The sequence below is a fragment of the Malaclemys terrapin genome, chromosome 5 (genome assembly GCF_027887155.1).
Source record: "Malaclemys terrapin pileata isolate rMalTer1 chromosome 5, rMalTer1.hap1, whole genome shotgun sequence".
In the NCBI taxonomy this organism is placed as follows: Eukaryota; Metazoa; Chordata; order Testudines; family Emydidae; genus Malaclemys; species Malaclemys terrapin.
Window position 1 is genome coordinate 16,691,833 of NC_071509.1, and position 24,620 is coordinate 16,716,452.

Genomic DNA, 24,620 nt, shown 5'->3' on the forward strand with positions numbered 1-24,620 from the left:
TACAAACACAGTACGAGACAGACCCTGCCCCGAAGAGTGTGCAATCTAAATAAATAAGACAGACCAATGGTAGAAGACAGGAAGGATTATTATTCCCATTTTTATAGATGGAGAACTGAGGCACAGAGATCAAGTCATTTGCCCAAGGTCACACAAGACATCTGTGAGCTGAGAACTGCACCCAGATCACCTGGGCCCCAGATGAGTGCCTTAACAATACAACCATTGTTCTTACTTGTTTGGGAAGGTGCTGTGCTTTCTTGTACACAAAGTGGTGCTAGCTTTGTGGCAGGACCAGCAACACTAGGACAGTTTACACCTGCACCTCAAGAGATTTGTTTCTGACAATCTTAAAGCCTATTCATAGCCCTGGCATTTTTATTAACCTGGCATTCAAAGACTTCTTCCATTTTTTGCTCACATTGTAGCTCATGGGTATGCATCTGCTCTCTCCAAACAAGCAGGAGATTTCCATTTCCCTGCCAAAGAATGTATCAGTATCTGCTGCAGAAATTGGCACTGAAGCACCACAAAACTGTAGGGCCTGTAAGTCCCACACTGGGTTAAAACAAGTAAAAGATTGGAAGTATGTTTGTGTTGCTAATCAAAAAAGGTAAACTCTCATGGCCTCCCTGGTATTACTTCGAGTTTGTTTTCTTACCAAAGCAAAACAGCTTAATCACAATTAGCTTTGTGTGGATATCTGTAGTAATAATGCTGCAGCAGCATGAGGCCTGGGGGAATATCATCATCAACTTTTCCACATTTGTGCAGAAATGTGGAACATCAGTTTCCCTGGCACAGGGTCTTTTGTTCTGCCTTATATTACAGATGGTGCTAACACATTTTCTCGTTCATACTGCACTTTCCAGAAGAACAGCAAACTTCATGTTCTGCTATTCTTCCCTAACTCGTTGATTTCTAATGCCTTCTTGGACAGAAGCTCAAATGGTAATTGATTTCTTATTGTCTTTTGTTACGATTCACCCGATTTGATTTTGCTCACAGAGGTAACATTTGCAGAAAATAGCAATAGTAGTGGCAGTGTTTCTGTGCCCCAAATCATGTAAAACACTGCACCGACTTTGTGTTATTCAGAGGCAATGAGCAGTCACTATAGGGAGTGAAATTTGACACAGCATGATGCTTTAACACACTGCCTCCCAAGGCCATCCCATCCTATGAGGTGAATTCTTGAAAGTCTGTAGAATGGTAAAGGTTTTCAGTAAAGCTGTAAGACGTATTTGTCTCTGAGACTGCCCAAAGAGTGGAAAGGCTTTATTTTACATTGGAAATGAGTTATTCAAGTCAGAAGTGAAATCAAAAGCATATTTCACTGCCTGTCTGCTAGTGCCTGTACTGTTTTTATTTTTATGCTTCCCAATAAAATAAAGGGCACACTTCTAAACCTTATAGCCTATAACTACAGATATGCTGATCTAACCAAAGATAATTTAAATAACTTGCACACACATTATACCTTTGACACCTGGGTAGAATATACTAGCTGAAAAAATTAGGATAGACATTGCCAGATCCTTTGACTTTATCTGTGGTAGAAATAAATACCTCACAAGATGCGTTGAAAAATAAAGGAGGGGATATATGCAGCTTTTGTGTAGACTTGTCGTTTTTTAAATCAGAGATAGAAAATCTTCAGCCTTCAGCTGTTTCACATTATAACTTGTTAATAACACTATTTTGAGAGTTTCTACAGGGAGATATAGGTGGTATATCTTGACTTTAGTATGGCTTTTGATACTACCTCACATGACCTTCTCAAAACAAACTAGGGAAATACAACCTAGATGGAGCTACTATAAGGTGGGTGCATAACTGGTTGGAAAACTGTTCCCAGAGTGTAATAATCAGTGGTTCATGGTCAAGCTGGAAGGACATATCAAGTGGAGTCCCTCAGGGATCAGTTCTGGGTCCGGTTCTGTTCAATATCTTCATCAGTTATTTAGACAATGGCATAGAGAGTACACTTCTAAATTTTGTGGACAATTCCAAGCTAGGAAAGGGGTTGGATTAAAATTCAAAATTATCTGGACAAACTGGAGAAATGGTCTGAAGTAAATAGGATGAAATTCAATAAGGACAAATACAAAGTACTCCACTTAGGAAGGAACAATCAATTGCACACATACGGAATGGGAAGTGACTGCCTAAGAAGGAGTACTGTGGAAAGGGATCCGGGGGTCATAGTGTATCACAGGCTAAATGAGTCAACAGTGTAACATTGTTGCAAAAAAAGCAGGCATCATTCTGGGATGTATTAGCAGGAGTGTTGTGTCCACTCTACTCTGTATTGATACAGCCTCAACTGGAGTATTGTGTCCAGTTTGGGCGCCACATTTCAGGAAGGATGTGGACAAATTGGAGAAATTCCAGAAAAGAGCAGTAAAAATGATTAAAGGTGTAGAAAACGTGACCTATGAGGGAACATTGGAAAAAAATGGGTTTGTTTATTGTGGAAAAGAGAAGACTGAGAGGGGACATAACAGTTTTCAAGTACATAAAAGGTTGTTACAAGGAAGAGGGAGTAAAATTGTTCTCTTTAACCAGTGAGGATAGGACAAGAAGCAATGGGTTTAAATTGCAGCAAGAGTGGTTTAGGTTGAACTTTAGGAAAAACTTCCTAACTGTTACGGTAGTTAAGCACTGGAATAAATTGCCTGGGGAGGTTGTGGAATCTCCGTCACTGAAGATTTTTAAGAGCAAGTTCAATAAACACCTGTAAGGGATGGTCTAGCTCAGTGGTTCCCAACCCACAGGCCACTTGCGGCCCAATCAGCACGTTGCTGCGGCCCATGTGACGACCTCAGGGCCATACAATTAGTGTGTGTGTGTGTGTGTGTGTGTGTGTGTGTATATATATATATATATATATATATATATAGTGTGTGGATGCATCCCACATAACACACAGAGAGCTCATATGTGGCTCACAATGGTAAATAGGTTGAGAACCACTGGTCTAGATAATATTTAGGGTACGTCTTCACTACCCGCCGATCGGCAGGTAGTAATCGATCTAACGGAGATTGATTTATCGCGTCTTGTCTAGACGATCCCCGAACGCAGTCCCGTCGACTCCGGAACTCCACCAGAGTTGACGGGGGAGCCGCGGCGGTCGATCCCGCGCCGTGCGGACCCGAGGTAAATCGATCTAAGATACATCGACTTCAGCTACGCTATTCTCATAGCTGAAGTTGCATATCTTAGATCGATAGATCGATCCTCCCTCCGCCCGCCCCCCTTTCCCCAGTGTAGACCAGCCCTTAGTCTTGCTTTGAGTGCAGGGGACTAGAAGACCTCTTGAGATCCCTTCCAATCCTGCAATTTTATGATTCTATGAGATTGTGATTATCAGGAAACTAATTTTTAATGGGTGTTTAATTTAGTCAGGAGCTGATGTACATTAGTCTTTTCTCAAGGAGGTTTCTCGAGTGGACTCTACAAAGAAGTTGGATTAAGGGGGGCGGGATAGCTCAGTGGTTTGAGCATTGGCCTGCTAAACCCAGGGTTGTGAGTTCAATCCTTGAGGGGGCCACTTGGGAATCTGGGGCAAAATCAGTACTTGGTCCTGCTAGTGAAGGCAGGGGGCTGGACTCGATGACCTTTCAAGGTCCCTTCCAGTTCTAGGAGATGGGATATCTCCATTATTATTATTTTATTATTATTATTTATTATTATTAAACTTCATTTTCAAAAAGTATCTTCAATGTTTAGCCCAATGACAATAGCCCATTAAACTGTTATAAGAACCCTTAAATTCAATATATTCTTTCCTCCCTCTGTATGTGGAGCTCCTATTAATACCTCAGTTATTTACCTGGATTGAGGACCGATTGTCTCTTAGTGCATTGGTTCTTAAACTGTGAACTATACAGTTCTTCTTCGAGTGCTTGTTCATGTTGATTCCAACCAGGTGTGTGCGCGTGCACATGCACGGTAGCTGGAAGATTTTTCCCCTAGCAGCATCCGTCAGGTCGGCCTGGGCGAACCCCCGGAGTTACACCTTCATGGCGCTCAATATAGAGCCCTGTCGACCCGCCACCCCCTCAGTTCCTTCTTACCGCCAGTGATGGTTAGCTGGAACTTCCCTATGCTCTTGTCTTGACAAGCACATTTAGCAGTTTCTTACATTGTTCTTCATTAGTTTTCCATTGTTATTAATAGTTAGTAGTTTGTTAGTATTAGATAAGTTTCCTTTTTTGGCGGGGAGGAATCCCCTTCTACGCTTTCCTGACACCGGGGCATGCCGGGGTTTCTGGGCTTCAGAGCCTGTGGCAAGTGTATGCCCAGAAGTGATCCTCACACCTCGTGTCGAAGGTTTGGGAGAGGGCAATCAGAAGGATCGTTGTGCCATTTGTAACACCTTTCGGCCCAGGACTTTAAAAGATAGAGAGCAGCGCCTGAAGGTCCTGTTGATGATGGAGGCAGTGCTCCACCCCCGGTCCAACCCTGGATCATGGACCCTGCGCCAAGTACCACCTCCTCTGTGCGGAGTGCTCCGGCACCATCAGCACGAGCACCAGTGTTGGGTAAGGATAAGGACTCACTGCACCATCCCGACTCCATTCGTGGCTCACATGCTGCACACTGACATCGTTCACAATCGCAGGTGCCACAAAAGAAGAGGAGGCTGGAGAGCTGTCGCTCTCCCCCTGCTAGGCCTACGGAGCCTGCCGCTGTGAGACCCGAGTTGGGCCACACTAGTGCTGCTCCACTAGTGATGGTCGTGCCAACTCCTACCTGTGTGGAAGGGCAGTTGAGTCTGGACCCTCCACGCTCACTAAGGCTGAGCTGTGAGCTGCACCTCCCTTTGACACCAGAGGTGTTTGAGGCGGTCCAAGAACTGCTTCACCTCACGGCACCGTTCTCTCCTCCCAGACGGGACAGGTCGCCGGCACCGGTTGTTCCCCGGGCTCCTTCAAGGGGAAAGCCTGCTATGATGGCCCGCTGATCTCTGACCCCAATGCGCCACTCCCTGGCATTGGAGTAAACCCAGCAGCCACGCCAATCCCCAAGCCCTCGGCGCGAAAGCTCGGTTCCTAGAAGTACCACTTCCCCGTGGTCATCGTTTTCAGACACCTCAGAATCGGAGTTGGGCTCCTGTTGGTCCCGGAGGAGTAGGAGCAGACGGTCCACATCAACTTGGGACCGGCACCCATACCCATCACCGTGGCCCGCCCAATGGCAGCCAACGGTGCAATGGCCCTTTTGGACTCCCTGGGCTTTTCATCAAAGCCAAGGTCACAGCCAAGGGTCTCATTCCAGGGTGACGTCAGTGGCCGTGGCCTCGTTTGTACCCCCACTAGCACGGCCAGGGTTGGGGATAGGCCCATTACCACCCTGCGCTACCATCTCAACGCCTCTGGCACAGCTGGGCCCAGGGGGGAACTCCGGTACCAGCAGCAACATTGATTCCAACGTCGAGGATGGCATTGGCACAGATGGCACTTTTGGCACCGGCGGCGCCTGTGTCGGTGTATGCAGCCCCTACACTGAGGGACATGACACCATCTGGGTCAGCACCAGCCCAAGAAACCCAGGTGCCGTGGGACCCCTTGGGTGCGGAAGAAAGGGACCAGCCACCCCTCACGGGGATCTGTTCCTCGTCCTCGCCAGATGAGGCGTTGGCAGGCATGGCAACAGCCCCAGCCTGCAGGGTTCTGCAGCACTTGTTGCGGAGGGTTGCCCAGGGCCTGGGCATTCAGGTAGAGGAGGTAGTGGAGGATGCAGATCCAATAGTGGACATCCTCGCCCCCTCCGGTCCTGCATGTATTGCCCTGCCCCTCATAAAGACCATCTCTGACACCACAAACTCCATGGCAGACCCGAGCCTTGTTGCCCCCTACGGCTAAGCACAACGAAAGATGCTACTTTGTACCGTCCAAGGGTTATGAGCATTTATGCACGCAATCCCACACCTGACTCTCTCGTGGTTGATGCTGCCAACCAATGCGAGCGTCAGGGCTTCCAGGGACTCTCCCCGAAGAATTGGGAGGTGAAAAGACTTGACCTTTATGGGAGAAAGGTCTACTCCACTGGATACATACAGCTCTGCATTTCAGATCAGCAGGCCATTGTCAGCAGGTACTGCTTCAACACATTTGGGGCACTGGCTAAATTTGTGGAGCTGTTGTCGCAGGACTCCTGCGCCGAGTTTTCGGCTGTCGTGGAGGAAGGGAAACTCATTTCCAGGGCTTCGCTACAAGCCGCACTAGATTCAGCGAATGCGGCTACTCATGTCATGGCCACAGGCATAGCTATGAGGAGGGACTTCTGGCTTCAAGTCTTGGGCTTGCCATATGGGGGTCCAACAAACTATTCAGGACCTCCCCTTCGAGGGTTCGGCTCTGCTTTCCGAAAAGATGGATAAAAGGCTGCATAGCCTAAAGGATTCGAGGGCCACTCTCAAATTGTTGGGCCTCCATTCTCCCGCTACACAGCATAAACATTTAGGCTGCAACCATAGTTCTACCAGCCGCAGAACCGTCAGGACAGTTCATGGAGGAGGAACAAGAACAGCAGAAGGCGGCCGACCCATCCTCAGGCCAGGGCTCTGGCCAATCTAAACCACCCTCTTGGCCGAAACAGGCCTTTTGAAGGTGCGTTTAAGGACACCGCACCAGATCCCCAGCTGGATCCACCCCACCGTACCTTCTCGTCCCAACTATCCCCTTTCTACCATGCCTGGTCCTGTGTCACCTCAGACTGTTGGGTGCTCCGCACAGTAGAGAGAGAATACTCCATCCAATTCTGTGCCCTCCCACCCTTCCATCCCCCTTCCCCATCCCTCTTCAGGGATCCTTCTCACAAGCAGGGGCAGTGGAGGAGGTTCCTCAGGAGCACAGGGGCAAGGGCTTTTACTCCTGGTATTTCCTTATACCAAAAGTCAAAGGCGGCCTCAGGCCCATCTTGGACCTGTGAAAACTCAACAAGTTCATGAAGAAACTCAAGTTCCGCATGGTCTCTTTGACCTCAGTCATCCCATCACTGGATCCAGCAGGCAGGTATGCTGCCCTCGACTTGAAGAATGCATATTTCCATATTGCAATCATTCAGCCCCACAGGAAGTACCTAAGGTTTGTGGTGAACGATACCCACTGCCAGCTTAAAGTCCTTCCATTTGGCCTGTCAGCAGCACCTCGAGTCTTCACCAAGTGCATGACAGTCGTCGCCGCGTTCTTGCGCAGGCACCAGATACAGATGTTTCCATACCTCAACGACTGGCTGACCTAGGGCCACTCCAGGACCCAAGTGGAAGCTCAGGTCAGATTCATCAGAGCCATCTTCGACAACTTGGGTTTTCTTCTAAACCAGAGGATAAAGTTTATAGGGGCAGTACTAGACTTGACCCAAGCCGGGGCATACCTGCCAGAAGCAAGGTTTCAGGCCCTGACAGATATCATTCGAGGTATCAGACAGTTTCCCACCACCACAGCAAGAAACTGCCTGAAGCTTCTCGGACACATGGCTGCCTGTACCTACATGGACTCAGGCTTCGACCTCTTCAGTTGTGGCTCGCGTCAGTGTATATCGCCCAGCCTGGGACAGCTTGGACAGGTTCATGACCCTGCCTCGCCCGGTCATCGACTCCCTCATCCGGTGTCTCGACCCTCAGGAGGTCGTGCTCAGTGGTCCCCTTTACCAGTCCGCAGCCGTCTCTCTCGCTAGTGATGGGTGCAGAAGGCTTAGGCTGGGGAGCTCATCTGGGAGACCGCAGGACCCAAGGTCTCTGGTGTCAGGCAGACCTGATTCTCCACATCAACATCAGAGAGCTGAGAGCAGTGCGCCTAGCATGCCAGACCTTCCATACACGCTTAACGGGACATTGTGTATCAGTTATATAGTGGTGAAAGAGTTGGGGGGGAAAATGGTTTATAAGGGCATAGTAAATGGAAGTGCCTATGGCTATGCAGACGTCAGTCCATTATTTAAGCTCAACTCCCTAAAAGTACCAGGCATCTTAAGGAAAGCTACAAAGAGGAAGACAACAGTTTTATTACATTGAAAAATACTGGATACAGATTTTTTTTTTTTTTTTTTGGAGGGGTCAAGTTTAAATATCAAATGAGGCTGTCTCTCGTATAGGGAAAGTTAGACCATATGCATATCATGAGTACCTCTTCACTCTAGCATGAATACAAATATTTGATGATTTTAGAAAAAAAATCACACCACCAGGGGGCATTAGAATTTTACTGCAAATTTATATAAGGCTACTTTGTGTGTAGCAATCTAAAATATTAGTATGCTTTTTTTAGGGATCCTGTCACTTCATTGTGCCTTTATAAAACTGTTGATACAGAGCTTGAAGTCAGTCCTATTTTAGGGAATTAAAAAAAAAAAATCAAGCACAGCAGAATGAATCAAACTTAATGTATTTTATTATCCATCAATTTACAACCCCACTACATCATTTGTAAAGCTAAGAAATACTTTATTTTTCAAGAGTTTCACTAAAATATTTATTTATATATTGTAAAGGGTCTTTTCTTGGAATGTTTTTTTAACAGTGAGAGTATAAAGACATTTTTGTCGTAAATTACAAGATGCATAGAATCATAGAAAATTAGGGTTGGAAGAGACTTCAGGAGGTCATCTAGTCCAACTCCCTGCTCAAAGCAGGACCAACCCCAACTAAATCATCCCAGCCAGGGTTTTGTCAAGCTGGGCCTTAAAAACCTCTCAGGATGGAGATTCCATCACTTCCCTAGGTAACCCATTTGTGCTTCACCATCCTCCTAGTGAAATAGTGTTTCCTAATATCCAAACTAGATCTCCCCCACTGCATCTTGAGACCATTGCTCCTTGTTCTGTCACCTGCGACCACTGAGAACAGCCTAGCTCCATCCTCTTTGGAACCCCCCTTCAGGTAGTTGAAGGCTGCTATCAACCCCCCCCCCCCCCCCGGCCGCCCTTCTCTTTTGCAGACTAAATAATCCCAGTTCCCTCAGCCTCTCCTTGTAAGTCATGTGCCCCAGCCCCCTAATCAGTTTTGTTGCCCTCCACTGGACTCTCTCCAATTTGTCCGCATCCTTTCTGTAGTGGGGAGTCCAAAACTGGACACAGTACTCCAGATGTGGCCTCACCAGTGCCAAATAGAAGGAAATAATCACTTCCCTTGATCTGCTGGCAGTGCTCCTACTAATGCAGCCCAATATGCCATTAGCCTTCTTGGCAACAAGGGCATGCTGTTGACTCATATCCAGCTTCTCGTCCACTGTAATCCCCAGGTCCTTTTCTGCAGAACTGCCGCTTAGCCAGTCGGTCCCCAGCCTGTAGAAATACATGGGATTCTTCCGTCCTAAATGCAGGACTCTGCACTTGTCCTTGTTGAACCTCATCAGATTTCTTTTGGCCCAATCCTCTAATTTGTCTAGATCAGCCTAATTTGTCTAGATACTCTCCAGCATATCTACCTCTACCTCCAGTTTACTGTCATCCGCGAACTTGCTGAGGGGTGCAATCCATCCCATCATCCAGATCATTAATGAAGATATTGAACAAAACCGGCCCCAAAACCGACCCATGTGATACTATGCTTGATACCGGCTGCCAACTAGACATCTAGCTGTTGATTACTACCCGTTGAGCCCAATAATCTAGCCAGCTTTCTATCCACCTTATAGTCCATTAATCCAGTCCATACTTATTTAACTTGCTGGCAAGAATACTGTGGGAGACCGTATCAAAAGTTTTGCTAAAGTCAAGATATATCACGTCCACCGCTTTCCCCATATCCACAGAGCCAGTTATCTCATCATAGAAAGCAATCAGGTTGGTCAGGCATGACTTGCCCTTGGTGAATCCATGTTGACTGTTCCTGATCACCTTCCTCTCCTCCAAGTCTTACTACAGTGAATGTTGAAGCTAGTCTTGCATTGTAAAACTGATTTGGATTCATCCCCCTAATATTGCCACAATTAAACAAATCCAATTGTTATATGCCAGGATAGAATGTTTCTGAAACATATGAGGCAACTTTTATGAGGAATTTGTAAGATAGGAAGATTTAAAAATTAAGTTTCACCACAAATGTAAAATAATTTTTAGCCTAGAAATGCTGAGATTCTAATCTCACTTATGCCAGTGTAAATAGGGAGTAACTCCACTGTAACCAGCGAAGTTGAAAGCTGGTATGAGATCAACTTCAAGTCTTCCAAATTTGTTCTAATGTTTGTTAGGGAGGACTCATTTGGGGCCCAGTTCAAAACACTTAAGCACATGGACTTCAGTGAGACTTAAGGACATGCATAAGTGTCTTTCTGAATTGAGACCTTAGTTGTTAATAAAAGTGTCTTCCTCATATATTTGACTATATGGAGTCTACAAAGTGCAGAGGGCTTCATTGCTGGGAAGTAACAGACAGGGAACCACATGAGTGGGAGGAATAGGATGGAGGGAGACAGAGCCACCCAGAGGCCAGTTATGGGAGTGATTGGGAAGGAGAGAACCACGTGCAGGTGACTACAAGTGCACAAATCAAGTGGATGTAAAATGTCCATGGCTGCCCAATATGTACATAAATTCCTTATCAAGACCTCCTTCATTCAAATATTCCCATCTTGTATGCAAGGTGTGATGGATGTGGGAGTTGTGAGCAGAGTGAAGGTTCTTTGGGATCACTGAACTTAGGGCGACCAGATGTCCCGATTTTATAGGGACAGTCCCAATATTTGGGACTTTTTTTTATATGGGCTCCTGTTACCCCCCACCTCCTGTCCCGATTTTTCACAATTGCTATCTGGTCACCCTAACTGAACTGCATATTTCTGTCTTTTTAAGACATTGCCTTAAAACTGTTTTTCCAGACTTTCTAATATTTTGTGTTTTTTGAGAACAGAACATCATTCAACACGTAGGTCCTCCCCCTCCTTAAGTAATAGATGTTTACTGCCTTTGCTCCAGGGTAATAAAAGGGTTTTGGGGTAGGGGTTGTTGGTTTTTTTTTTTGGCCTGGAAATAGTTCTGCTTTTCATACAATGACTATTTTTCATGAGATCTCTCTAGTTTAAAATAAGTTTTCAGTATATTGCTTTTAATTTCCTCGAGAAACTTCCTGTAAATACTTGTTAGCTGATAGCAGTGTCAAAACGAAGAGTTAGCTATTGAACCTAGAAGAAAAATTGCTACAAAGTTCAGTTGATAGTTGGCTCTATTCCCTAGTCTACAGTATACTGCAGTCACTCCAACCCCTGCTCCCTTGCTGCTAATAAAGAGCAAAACAAACAAGCATGAGAGCATACACTGAACAGTAGCTTAACTGTTTGTCTTACTTTATTTTACCTCATCTGCTACACAGTAAGGTTATCGAGATAAGGTTAGTGTTGACCATGGTATTATTTATTTTAAGCAGTTTTTGGCCCACTTTGACTTCTAAAGCCAATTCGCAACTGTAATTACAATGGTGGGCAGAGGCAGATTAGGGGTTTATGGGGCCGTGAGCCAGAGCAAGGGGCCCCTCCACATCCCTTCCGCCTGCAGTCCCCCTCGTCCCCCCTGCGCTCCTGCCAGGGAGCGGGGTCAGGGTGCGGGTGTGCCCCAGTTGGCCATGGGCACAGGCCCCATTGGCCTAGTGGCTAATCCGCCGCTGGGTGTAAGGTGATAATATTAAATGGGAAATTGGGGAAGACAAGTTGTTTGGAAATGAAGGACACCAGTCAGTCAAGCTTCCACAACATTTTAAGAATGTCTACACAATATAGCAGTTATCACTAGTTGTAGAGCCCTAGATTATTATAATTCATTAATATATCTCTGTGTGTACAAGGAGGGAAAATGTTAACAGCCTACCAGCTTGTAAGAAGCTTAATTTTTTCCTGAGAGAAATTGTTGTTAAAGACTAATATGCATGTGTTTTTTAAGTGCTCTTCTGCCTACTGATCCCAGTTCTTACCCAGTTGGTTCCCGTGGGGTTGAATCAGTTCACAGTAAGTACAGAACTTCGTTTATGGGCGAAAAGGTATATCTGTGTTCTTTATTTTGCCAGATTTTCTTCTCAACATCGATTTTGGGCACCCAGTGAAATGGAGGAAGAGGTGGAAAACAAAGAAGTAGCCGAAATGTTGAAAAGTAGATGCATAACTTTTTCTGGCAAGTTTGAACCGGTGAAACATAAATGTCGAGCGCCAATGCCTGATGGGAGACTATGTGAAAGACAGGATAGGGTTAAGGTGTGCACTTAATATCATAATTTCACTTAACTAGGTATTTATACCATGTTCATTACTGTGGTATCTGAGCATCTGACAAGGAAACAGTGCCCAGTAGTTGTTTGCTGGGTGGTTCTTCCTTCTCATTCAGTGCAGAAGTGTGTTTGACATTAGTGGCTTTTTCAAAACATTATAATCCTTATTGTTGAGGGGACAGCAAAGAGATGGGCTTTTATGAGAGATTAGGTTTTTTTATAAAAGCATAATTTTACAAAACTTAAAGTATTGGACAAATTTGAACAATGTTTCCTTAACATTAAACATTTTGTTTGACTATTACAGTTCTTACTGTGTTTGCCATTATTAAAGGGTGCGAATGGGTTGAAATACTTAAAATGGAATTCCTATATGTTAAGGGATTTAGCTTTAAAAATACAAATGCAGAATGAAAACCCTGGTTCCAGAGATGACAAGGCAGCATTCTGTCTGTAAAAAGGCCTGTTATTTATTGCCGTTATACTCGGAGTTCATTTCATTAAGGGCTCAATCCTGTGAGGCTGTGAGTGCCTTTAACTCCCACTGAAGTCTGTTTATGGTTTCAGTGGCAATTTAGGGCTCTCAGCACCTCATAAAAGGTGCTCATAATCCGGTCCAATATGCCATACAAAGTGTATCATTTAATTCCAAGAATTGACTACTAGCAACATGAGATTACATGGAAATGTTTATTCTCTAACTCGTGTCATTTTTTTTCTTCCCTCAGTGCCCTTTCCATGGGAAGATAATCCCTCGGGATGAATCTGGGAATCCTGTTAATCCAGAGGACAAAATGAGAGAGGAAAAGAAGAGGTTTGAGAAGCAGGCAGAACAGCCAGGTTTGTGTGAGAGATTAATTGGAAAGGTGTCATAAAGTGTTTGAGGGAGCTGAGAGGTTCACTCTGAACATAAGCATAGATACTGAGGGTGCTTTTTTACTATATCCATTCACTGAAGTAATCTTGCTTTGTAGTCATAACTTGATACTGTAACAGACAAGGATTTGGAAGAAAACTATGCAATATTAAGATATGATCAGTGTGACCATAATTCACTGAACAACAAAACTGTTATCAGGCCATCATGTTAGCTAAGTAATGGGTTGATGCTAGAAAACAAGGTTAAAAGTTAGGTTTTGGGTGTCACAGTTCTTTGGGTTATAGAAACATTGGCCCAAGACTGTCAAAAGCAACTGTGATTTTTGGCTGCCCAACTTGAAACAGAAAGTGCTGAGCACCTGCCACCTGAAAATCAGGCCCCTGGAGGGTGTCACAGATTGGGCACCCAAAAATAACTAATTCTTCCTCAAGTTGTGTCCCTATGGGTGTTCCACTGTAGGTGTTTTTGCGTCCCTGCGCTGCTGATCAAAGAACTTGGTAGCAATGCCAGTTCGGCCCGCACATGAGCTGTCCCCCTCCTTGTGCTCTGCCACGAGTCTAGCCAGCATTGCATGGGCAAAGCCTCTTCAGTTCCTTCTCAACTGCCCATGGCCAGAGACAGAACTTTTAGCTGTCTATCAGATTAACTCTCTAAATACTTGTTCATCATTCCTTTTAGTTTATTTTCTGACTATTACTTAGTTTGCTTTGAGTTTTTCCTTTTGTTCCTTTAAAATTTTTTTAAAAAGAATGTTTTTAATTTTAATTTCAATTTTTATTCACCTCTTCCTCTTTCCCTTGTCCGTGGACCATCCCAGGACAGGGTATGCCCAGTTCACCAGGCTTTGAGAGGTGTCTCAACTGCAAAGAAGCCATCCTGGTGATGGACGGACATTTGCATTGTGTGGAGCATTGCCTCCTGGAGAACCATGTTCCCCAGAAGTGTGGTTTATGCCACAGTTGAAACCTCGGTCCCAAAGGACAGAGAGCTGAGGCTTTAACCGCCTTCTAATGGAAGCAGCTCTCCAACCGCCTTCAGACCCACATCAAGATTCACCACAGCCCTTTATATCCAAAGGAAGTGAGCCTAAAAAGGCAACAATCAGCCATTCACACAAGGCTTCTAAAAAGAGAGTCCTCAGAGTGAAACCCGAACCAGCCCAAAAAGATCACCAACTTGTTCAGTATCATTGGTACTGATGGCACAGAAGCCATCCCAATGAGCACGTTGGACTGCCTAAGGACCCGATGGCTACAGGCAATGAAACATCAGTACTGACTGGGTGAGGCAAAGACCTTGCCTTGGGGAAGATTCCACTGATGCAGATGATGACATTGGTACTGTCAACGTATGCCAAACACGGTTGGAGCGTTTAACCAAACTACATTACCAACTCCATCAATACAGTTGTCCCGGCATTAACCACCACCACCACCGGTACCTGTGGCACCACAAGACTTCAGATACTCGAGAGACCTCACAGTGTCTCATGTACCTGAGTCTCCTCTACTCAGTACCAGAGCCCCGGTACCAAGTTTGCCTTGAGCTCCAGATTCCCCTTTGGCATCAGGCTGTGCAGCCCCCGTCTCCAGTGGGGAGTCAGATAATGAGCAGGAGGAGGTAGTCTCCCATCGCTCCTTTCAGTACCTTATTGAGCCCATTACGAATCTGACCCTCAGCCTCCCTGGTATGGTCAAGCATGGTACCAACCACTGGGACCCTTCCCACCATATCAGTGGCCTTACTGGGATCTGTGGCAGGCATATAGACATCATGCCTCCCGAAGTTCTAGTATGGCCCACCAAGAACCTATGAGGCACCCTCTCTCTGCCTCTGTATCCACAGCCTCCTGAAGAGATGAGGGAGGAACAGGAGGTCAACACTGAGGAAGAGGTTACGCCTCAGACTAACATCTCATCTTCCTCACCAGATGAGGCAGTGATGTCCCCTCCACCATCATTAGCGGATGACTTTAAACTTTTTCAAGACCTAGCTCAGAGAGTGGCAGACACACTGCAGTTACCACTACAGGAGGTTACAAAATCAAACCATAAATTGCTGGACATTCTGCACTTTTCTTCCTCCTCAAGAGTAGCTCTTCCCATCAACAAGGCTCTCTTGGACCCAGCCAAAACTATATGGCAGACACCTGCATTGGCCCAGCCAACCTGTGAGCAGGCCGATAAGAAATATTATGTACCAGTGAAGGACACAGAATTTATTTTCTCATCCACCCCCTAATTCGATCATTGAGGATGTGGTAAACTCCAGAGGCCTTTCATTGATTTAGGGAGGAACACATGACATGCTTTCACCAGTATTTGCTAAGCAGCAGAGAAATGTTAGGAATTGGGAATGTTGAGTTCTATTCTTGTAGAATACAGCTGTGCCACTGTAGGACTTTAGCATAGACATTACCTGTGCCAATGAGAGGGGTTCTCTCACTGGCATAGTTAATTCACCTCCCCAAGAGGCAGTATCTAGGTTGACAGAACAATTCTTCCATCGACCTACCGCTGTCTACATCGGGGTTAGGTTGGCTACTTTTGTTCCACTCGTTTTTAGCACAAGAGATAATACCATGGGTCTAAAGGTCCTGGCCCATGGGTCAACACTGGCACAGGTAATGTCTATGCTAAAGTCCTACAGTGGCACAGCTGTAGCGTTTCAAGTGTAGACTAGCCCTAATGCTCTGGTGTAAAAAAAAAAAATCACTCAAACTGAAAACTATTGATTTTTTTTCTGTGAAATTGACATTCCTCTAGGCTAGACATAATACTTATTTTTATTACTGTCAGTATGGTGCTGTTGGTAACACGCTCACCTCTGGCCCAGAAAGATGTGTGCTTTAGTCCCACACCAGTTTTGACATTACTTTGCTGCCCTAGTGAATGCCATTTTTAAGCTGAAATGTCAAACTGAGCTCCGTTCTGCCCACCATTCCCTGCCTGACTAGTGGGAAGCTAAAGAAACTATGTCACTTAGTTTCCTGGCTAAAACTTCCATTCATTTAATTTAAAGAAAGTTTCTAATGTCTATGTATTAACTGTTGTTGAGAATATTTGCTCATTGGTCTTAGTATTTGTTTTTTTAATTTTTGACTATAGCTAAGGACTTTTAAATTAAGATATGATGTATTGTTTTAACCAGTGTTTAAAAAGTCACGTCTTCCCTGCAAGTGACTTGTAACAGCATTACCAAGCATGTCAGTGTAGCTGTGAGGATTGTGCACATGTTCACAACACAAGGTAGTTTAGAGACTAAAATAACCCACCTACTACACATACTTTGTTCTTACAGCTGGCACTGTGATTCCACACATTAGTGACCACACACTGCAAAATAAGGATCAATCATGGTCAAGAGTGTAGTTCATTCACTGCACAAAGACACTGACTGTTGGGTATTTCAGTTATGTACAACAACAGTTTGTGGGTGAGAGAGGAATAGCATGCACTTATTCCACCTTCTCCAGTAACCTGTCCATTTCCTAACTATGCTTGTAAAGCTGAAAGAACAGGGTGTTTAAGCACTGAGTGGCAGGTTTGTAAAGATGACAGTAAATAAGATGTGACTTTTTAGGGGCCAAGGAAAGGTGCCTTTACTGTTCTAAAATAATAAGCACTTCCATTCCTTTGCCAAATTAAACTGTTTTTATTTTATTCTTAAGTACAAAATTGGTCCTTTTACTAGTAATTTCTAATACATGCCAGAATGTAAAGACTTCCTGAGGAAATTAATCTGGTTCCTTTTATTTAAATGTATATAGATCTAATTAATGTTTGCTGCTTCTGATTTCAAGTGCATGAATTTGTAATGGATACTCCCAAGAAGTCTCTGCTTATCAGAAACTTTAGGCTAGCTCAGATCACTGGTTTCCTGTGTTCTTCACTCTACTGGAAGGTAGATTAATTTGTATCCCCATGTGACTGAATGGAAAAACAATTATGATAATGACCAGCGTGGGTCTTGGCAGTATGGTCACTACTGAGATCTTTTTAATAAAAAGTGAGGCTTGAACATTATTAAATTAATACTTCGTTTAAAGTATTAGATTCTAGTCATATGTTCACAAAACGGTGCTTTAAGCTCTTTGGCCCTGAAACAATGAATCATGAGGGATTACACTGACCCCCTAATCTGCAGTGTTCATCCTTTTCCAATAGTTCGCACACAGGAGCAAATTAAGTGCCTATTTTTTGTGTCAACCCTGAAGAGTATCTGGTTTTTCAGCCCTTAGTGACTTGTTAACAAACAGGTATCAGGACAAGCTGGTGAAGGCAGGCCGCTGGCCAGTCAGATGTGAAATAGCATCTCTTTACTAACTACAGTATTGATTCCCGCCTACCCTTGCAAACTGTGTAATTTTCTTTTCCCTGCTGCTAAACTCAGTAACAATGTATGAAGAGCTTTAGGGGCCCATCAATGCTCAAAAAGGCTGCTCTTCCCTGGCATTCTATTGATTTTTCTCAAAGGCTTTTAAATTGCTCCTTCATTTTACTCAAATGCTCATTTCATCTCTACTGGATGCCGGCATTTTTTCGTTGTATTTAAACAATTGCTCCATTCACTGGGTTCCTAAACTGTGACGCCTTCTTATTACTGGGAGATAAACTGTTTAGACAGTTTTCCTTAATCTTGGATTAATCGTTCCTGTATCTGAATTGTGCTTCTCTGTATTCCTTCACTTCAAAAAATAAACTCTGTGAAGTCTTCTGATCTATCAACTGTGTGGGTTCTATTTTCTCCCTTTATACTTCCCTTTCTCAGTTCGTTCCTACCTCTGCTTTCTTCATCCTTTTGTTTGTGCATAATGTTAATCTCGCTCTGCTTTTTTGTGCATAAAATTGATAGGTTAGATCTATCCTTTCCCTGCATAGATGTGTTAATGCTCGTGAGCTGTATTTTAATGCTGCTATGGGAAATATGTTACCTCTGACCTACCTGAAACAACATAACCTGTATTTTTGTCATAGTTCATGACCACTTAAGGTATACAAATGAAATTCTAGGCTTCTTTATTAATAATAGTTAGCACCTTTGATTTTTTTTCAAAGCTCTGTACAAATGTTAAGTAAACCTAATGCCACCCTTGTGCTATTGCTAGTCACAGATGGAGATATTGATCAAGAAAGGTTAGGTGACAAGCCCAAGACTACTTGACAAGTTATTGGCAGAGTGAGAACTAGAACTCTGGCGTTCCGGGATTCTAGCATGTTAGTCAGTGTGCTGCTTTTCAAAATTATACTTGCACTCGTTTGTTTCCAATCCATAACTGGATTTTTCTATTTTAAGTTTAATTTTCCCATGAATTTGAATTATTTTCAAATGTAGACGGTCTCTTTTGCCCTGACCAACACCATAATCCTACCTGTTTATATTACATTATTATTCTATTAATTACACCTATTGCCCCAGTCCGGGATGGGGGCCCCATTAATCTAGACTCTGTACCAAAAAGTAATGACAGTCCCTTTCCCTAAGAGTTTATTTACAATCTAGGTTACTTAGGCCTTTTCCTATTGTGGCCCTCAGTAGGAGTAGTAGTAGTAGTAATGTTAATGGTTATTCTAGTTCTGAAACTTTTAAGGCTTTAATAAAATATCAACAGAAGTTTTTGACAGTGCTAAATTAACTCTAGTGCTGTTGTAGGAAGAAGAACGTTGGATTTAGACAATTTAAATTTGAAATGGTGGGATATTTCAGAAGTGAAGGCTTTTCCAGATTCAATATTGAGAGGATGGGAACAAGATCATATTCCTTTTGTTTAGAGTGTGCTATCTAGTCTGTCCGAAATTAGCTACGCATTTTGAAGCAATCTTAATTCCTGACTATGGAAATGCTATTGCATATCTAAGCAACCACTCTTCTCCAAACATGAAATATCCTGGGCACAATTTTTTTTAAATTCATTTTCCCAAAATTTACTTTACATGATAAACTCGTGAGCTCAGACTGGCAGCTTCTTGTTAAATTAAATAATAATAACCTCAGTGTTTAGGCTACTTCTCCCATGTGAAGTGCATTCCCTGGGATTCTGCTGTTGCTCTTTTACAAGAAGTTGACTTAAGCCTTGCATCAAGAACTGTACTAGCTACCACAGTTGATATTAGGAGGTATGCCCAATCATCTTGGCCAGGATTTCTTCCCAGAGATCTGTGCTGTAGATTAGTCTTCTTGCACCCATTAGGCTATATAACTTAGTTTTCAGACTAAAATCCTTACAGCAACGTGGTTCTGCCCTCCTTGTGAATAGGCCCTAATACCACTGGAAACTCACAAGTTTTAGATGGGATTGTCTGATCTTCAAAATGTTTTTTTTTTTTTCCTCTTTAAACAGAGTGGCAAGACCCAGAATTCATGAGAGAGGTTGAAGCAGCTACTGGAGTAGACCTTGGATCCTCTAGATACAGTGGGAAAGGAAAAGGAGGGAAGAACAAAGGGAAGAAGAGGAAATATCCAAATCTGACAGACTTGAAACAGGAGGCTAATACTTCTCGTTCACGGCTGGAGAAGAAAGTCTTCAATAAGTAAGATACTTACCTTATTTGAAACCCCAACCCCCACTTCATTGCCTTTTTTTTAATTTTGATTTTAGTAGCTGTTTCCACTGGAACAAGCAGCAAGAAGCCCTCACAGCTTGCCGCAGAAAAGTGGTGCCTTCTGTCTGCCAGAGAGTGGGCGCATGGGGCAACAATAAGCTAATGAACAGGGTTATTCCTCAGGGAACACTTCACCACTGGCATTTATAAAACTGTATAAAGGCCATTTATAAAACTTCTGCTTGCTTTCCTTGAGCCTCCTGCTGTGTGGCATTTTGCTTCCTCTCTAGAATGTACTTGTTAAATGGCTTGTGTCTGTGCAAGATGTATAGGATTTGAGAGAAAGAGAGAGAGTTTCAAATGACATGGGATACATTTCTGTAGCCTCAGTTTCATAATCCAGAATTTGTGATGTAACTCTATAGTAAGTGGCCCAATATTTCTTTATAATTCAGTAGTTTAGATGTAATGTAAGTCTAAAAATAAGGGATGTCCCTCTTCATACGAACAATTTAGAGGTGTGCTCAGGGGTAAGGGTGAACAGCATTGACCAATAAAAGGGCCTATGTTTGAGCTGTTTTGCTTTTGCCTGCAGTGGAATCTTGGTGCTGGTTACTGGGTTGATCTCCCCCGACCTCTGACCACTTGCTAGGTTTCCGAAGGCCATGTCTTCTCCCTTGCCTCCCATGTTACCATCCCCATTACCTTCTTGACCTTAGCGTTGGACTTTGACCCCAGCTATACCTTAGCTGGACAAAGGTACACCACCTCCCAGTTAAACATTTGTGATCTGGGACAAAGCAGATCCTAGAGCATACAACCAGGTTTGTATTTTCCTAGACTTCGTTCCTTTTCAGAGCAGTAGTTCAGCTGGGAAGGGTTGTGCAGGGTGGTAAGAAGGAGGGTGGTAGCTGCACACCTATTAGCCGTCCCAGGCTGCACAAAGTGGTCAATAGACTAGAGTAAATGGTGAAGTTGAACAGTGATAGAGAAGAAAGTCAAGCTATAGAGTATAAAGGGAAGTAAAAGACTAAAGGAAATGTGTCTCAAATGGTCTTCAGTTTCTCTACTAGTCTTATCAAGGAGGGGAAAAAAGTGTGTCACACTCTGTCCTCCCTCCTTTGTTTCTTATGGCAGGCTGCCACACTGCTTTGCTGTTGCTCTTTTTTACTTCAGTAAAGAATTAGGCATTGGGGTCCACTAAATGTGCAGTAAACCGGTTAGTAAAATAAGCAATTAAAGATCATTAAAGCTGTACAGATCTACGCAGTAAACTTAAACCTGTGCCTGTGTCACACAATAAATAAGAACTTGGTCCAAAGCAGCCAAGGCTGGGAGGAAAGGTTGGTTACTGATCTTCTCCCCTAAACTCCTAGCTGACAAGAGACATGCTGGCCATTCGGGCACACAGCGTAAAACTACTAGTAGCCTCTGTTCGTTCTTACACACTAGTATTCATCAGGCTCAGTACCTCTCCATTGTAATTGAAATGTCATTATAGTCTGAAAAGTACTTGGTAAAAATAGAGCATTTCTCAACAGATCTGCCCCTAGCATGTATTCAGAGTTCTAACTGCTTACTTCCCTGACAAAAATAAATGTACTAGAGTTTATTCTTGTTAGCCCTAATAAGCCATTGCAGCTATGGGAGAAGGAGCTGGAGCCTACTCTGTTTCATGTATCCACAGAATCGAAGGCTGAATGTCAGTTATAGAATTGTTGTTAGTGGTGATGATACAGGTCACAGAGAGTACTCAGATTGACGTTCAGATCACAGGTTGTGTTTGCAGGGCTGGCAAAATCCTTTCAATTGGACAGCTGGGATCTGAAAATCACCAGCAAAACATGGAACCCGTTGATATTCTTTTACAGGGTCACTTTTCACAGGTTAAGACTTGGCTGAATTTTCCCCCTAAACTTCACCTTTTAAAAATATTACTCTGTGGCCGGTTTGTTTTTGAAACTTATAGCTAGTTTCTGCATTCTCACCCAAACTTCCTCCCCCAAAAATCTTTCTTCACTTTTATAGCCCAAGTCCCATCTTCTTGTGTTACTAGCAGCACAAGCAACATGAAGGGAGCTGAACCATTGTGACCTGGGCTGCTACTGTTCTCATCCTGGCCTCCTGTTCAGGGACTTGGGGAGAAGCACCTCTGCCCTGCAAACCAGCTGAAAAGCTGGTGCAGGAGAGTAGCACACAGCTGGAGAGTTCAGTGCCAACCAGCAAGCAGTGAAGCTGAGCCTCTGTCCCCTGCCCAAATTCCTGTAATCCCCCTATGGGCCTTTGTTAGTGCTTCTAGGAGGGGAATCTGCTGTGTCTCTCTACCTCTTCCGAAGAAGTGAGAGTTGGAGAGTTTGCATGCCCTGCTGAGAGAGAGGCCTGGGTGCAGATTCACAATACTGTTTCCATTCCTCTCCCGTTTCCTCCAACCTACTGCATTCAGGCAGTCACTGCTGCCCTCTGGTGCTGCTGGGGCCACTTTTGCCAACTGCATAGGAAACTGTCTGGACAAGAGAGTATGGGCTGGCACATTTCTCTTTAAAGAGAGCAAATTAGTCAGGGGTCCCAAAATAAGTAATGTTTGCATGGATGTGTGCACATATATATTTAAAGATTAAGATTGGTCATTTGTATATTATCACCTTCACTTACTGCCTGCATCTACTGCTCTCACTCAAGGCTAACTCGAGGGAAGTTAACTTGAATGTCAGTAACTTGAACCATCACTACAGTGAAGACATGCCCACAGACAAGGGAGGGCTCTGCTGTCATAGACTTCCAATGGAAGGCGGCATCCCATCATCCTGACTTACAGAACTGTTTACTTAGTTTTAGTCTTGTTAAGGAGGAAATTAGACCTTTTTCTTTTTACAGAGATTATTCTCTTGTGAGGCACTCTCATACTGTGATGATGGGTACCATATAAGAACTTGGATAGAGAAACTTCAGCATGCTTCAAACAGGGTAGCAGTTGATGTGCCTAGAAACTTTCAGACACTGATTGGTGTGACCAACACAAGTGAAACAGAGTAACCAAATTATCAATTCAAGAGGCAAAGTACTAAAAAACCACTGATGCTGAACTATTATGTCCAGAGCATCAGACTGTGTTAGTTAAACACCATCCAAGGGATAGCATTTGTTTTAAAATTCTGCATTTTCCCTTGTTTGATGCAGTGGGTATTATAACTTAAAAAAAAGATTCCACATTGCTTTTCTGGCTTTTGGTCAAAAAATGGCACATTTTCTGTGAAATTCTCATATTATCTGGTCTTCGTCAGAGAAGTCAATAAGCCATAAAGTTCTACTAATCCGAATTTCACATCAGCCTTTACAAAATAAATTCAAAAAGCTGTTTTTAGTTTACTGTGCTTTGTGCTAATGATTTTGAGTGTGTGTGTGTGTGTGTGAGAGAGAGGCGTGGGGAATCAAACCTGTCATGTTTTAATAGGTTTCATGGTTTGCAGCACTAAACAAGATGATAACCTTGGCTCTTTATAACAACCCCAAATTACTTGAAATGTACAGGTGATAAACCCAGGCTCTAGTCTGCCAATAAAGTTAAGTGAAATAGCACACAGATCATCAGAGTGGGATCTCATTTCATTTACAGTATCGCACAACCCAGTGGTGCTAATGTAAAACCTACATGACATGAAAGCGTCAAGGCCACTGTGCAGTGCTAAAGACTCACTTTTCTCCTACTAATTAGATAATATTTGAAGTGCAAAACCATGATCACATTTTTCTTATTCTGTCAAGAACAGAGCTACAATCCTTGTTAACTTTGCTGGTAGTTTTTGTTAAAGGGAACACTACTTTCAAGGTGTTTATTTCAGAATATTGACGTCTGTTACAACTGCTGCTGAGAAGAGCTTTCCCCTGTCCATTTAAAAGCAGTATTAAGAAGTTTCTTCTGTTTTCAGAGGTTTCAAAATGCTTTTCAGAGTGAAGCAGTTAGTTATACAGAGGCAATTAAAGTGCGTCTCATGGTGCTCAGCTACCATGGAGATAGCTTGGGTGTAAAAACCCAGCTAGAACAGAATAACACTAAGACGTGACCCTGCAAGATGTTGGGTGCCCTCTATTCATTGAGTTCAATGAGCACCTTAGAGACCAGGCCCTGGTTCTACAAGACATCCTGCAGTCACCCTCACCTGTCATTATTATTTGTATTACCGTAGCACTAGGAGCCCTAGTCATGGCTTTGAGATAGAAATACAGTCTGGAGAGAGTAGGTATCCTAGCCCGCAGTATGTGACTGTGATGGTTCTCAAGGCACTCAGGACTGCAAATCACCTTGTTACCTCCTGCCTCCGGAGTGAGGAAGTCTTTCTTGTAGCTGAGTATCAGCTCCCTGATACCACCAGCCTTTCATTCGCTCAAGCACTCTTCTTTGGGCTTTGCCAGCCCTAACTTCGCCTTGCATATCAACAATAGGTGTGTGCCATTCCCTGAATCCCTTTAAATCATTCCCCTGTGATATCCAGCCCCTGACACTGGCTACTCACAGAAATCCCAGGTCCTCTGTACCCAGAGGTGCAGTGTCCTTGGTTTACCAGTTTTACCTTACGCCACCGCTTCTTTAAACTGCACAACACTTGAGGACATCTGATAAAATAAAAGTAGGTTTATTTTAAAAAGAACAGAGATTTAACTAGAAACAGGAGAGAGTGCGGGAGAAGGAGACTGCTCGTGCTCAGCAGGCACCACTCCGGGCATGAAACATTTAATGCCTGACCACCAGCAGGCATTAAAGATCCCATTCTACTTCTTGCAAGTATAGGAGTGTTAGCTGTACAGGTCCTGGCTAGCTTGAGTTGTGGACAATTATCCATCCTGCCTCCATAAATTTACCCTGCTAGATACGCTTCTTTGAGTGCTTGCACATGTCCAGTCACAGTGGGTGGGTATGCACGCCACGTGCATAGTTGTCAGAGAACTCTTTTCCCTCAGAGGTACCTGTCAGGGTGGCCCAAGCACCCTTTGTCCC

General features: G+C 43.8%; 1 protein-coding gene across 2 annotated transcripts in view; it reads left to right on the forward strand.

Annotated features, from left to right (window-relative positions):
- UVSSA (UV stimulated scaffold protein A) overlaps positions 1–24,620 on the forward strand; it is a 91,294-nt gene that overhangs the window by 62,231 nt on the left and 4,443 nt on the right. For both annotated transcript variants that reach the window (XM_054030647.1, XM_054030646.1), the window contains 3 exons: positions 12,008–12,191; positions 12,934–13,045; positions 19,426–19,615. In XM_054030647.1, the coding sequence (XP_053886622.1) occupies positions 12,008–12,191; positions 12,934–13,045; positions 19,426–19,615 (486 nt within the window). The remainder of the gene's footprint in view (positions 1–12,007; positions 12,192–12,933; positions 13,046–19,425; positions 19,616–24,620) is intronic.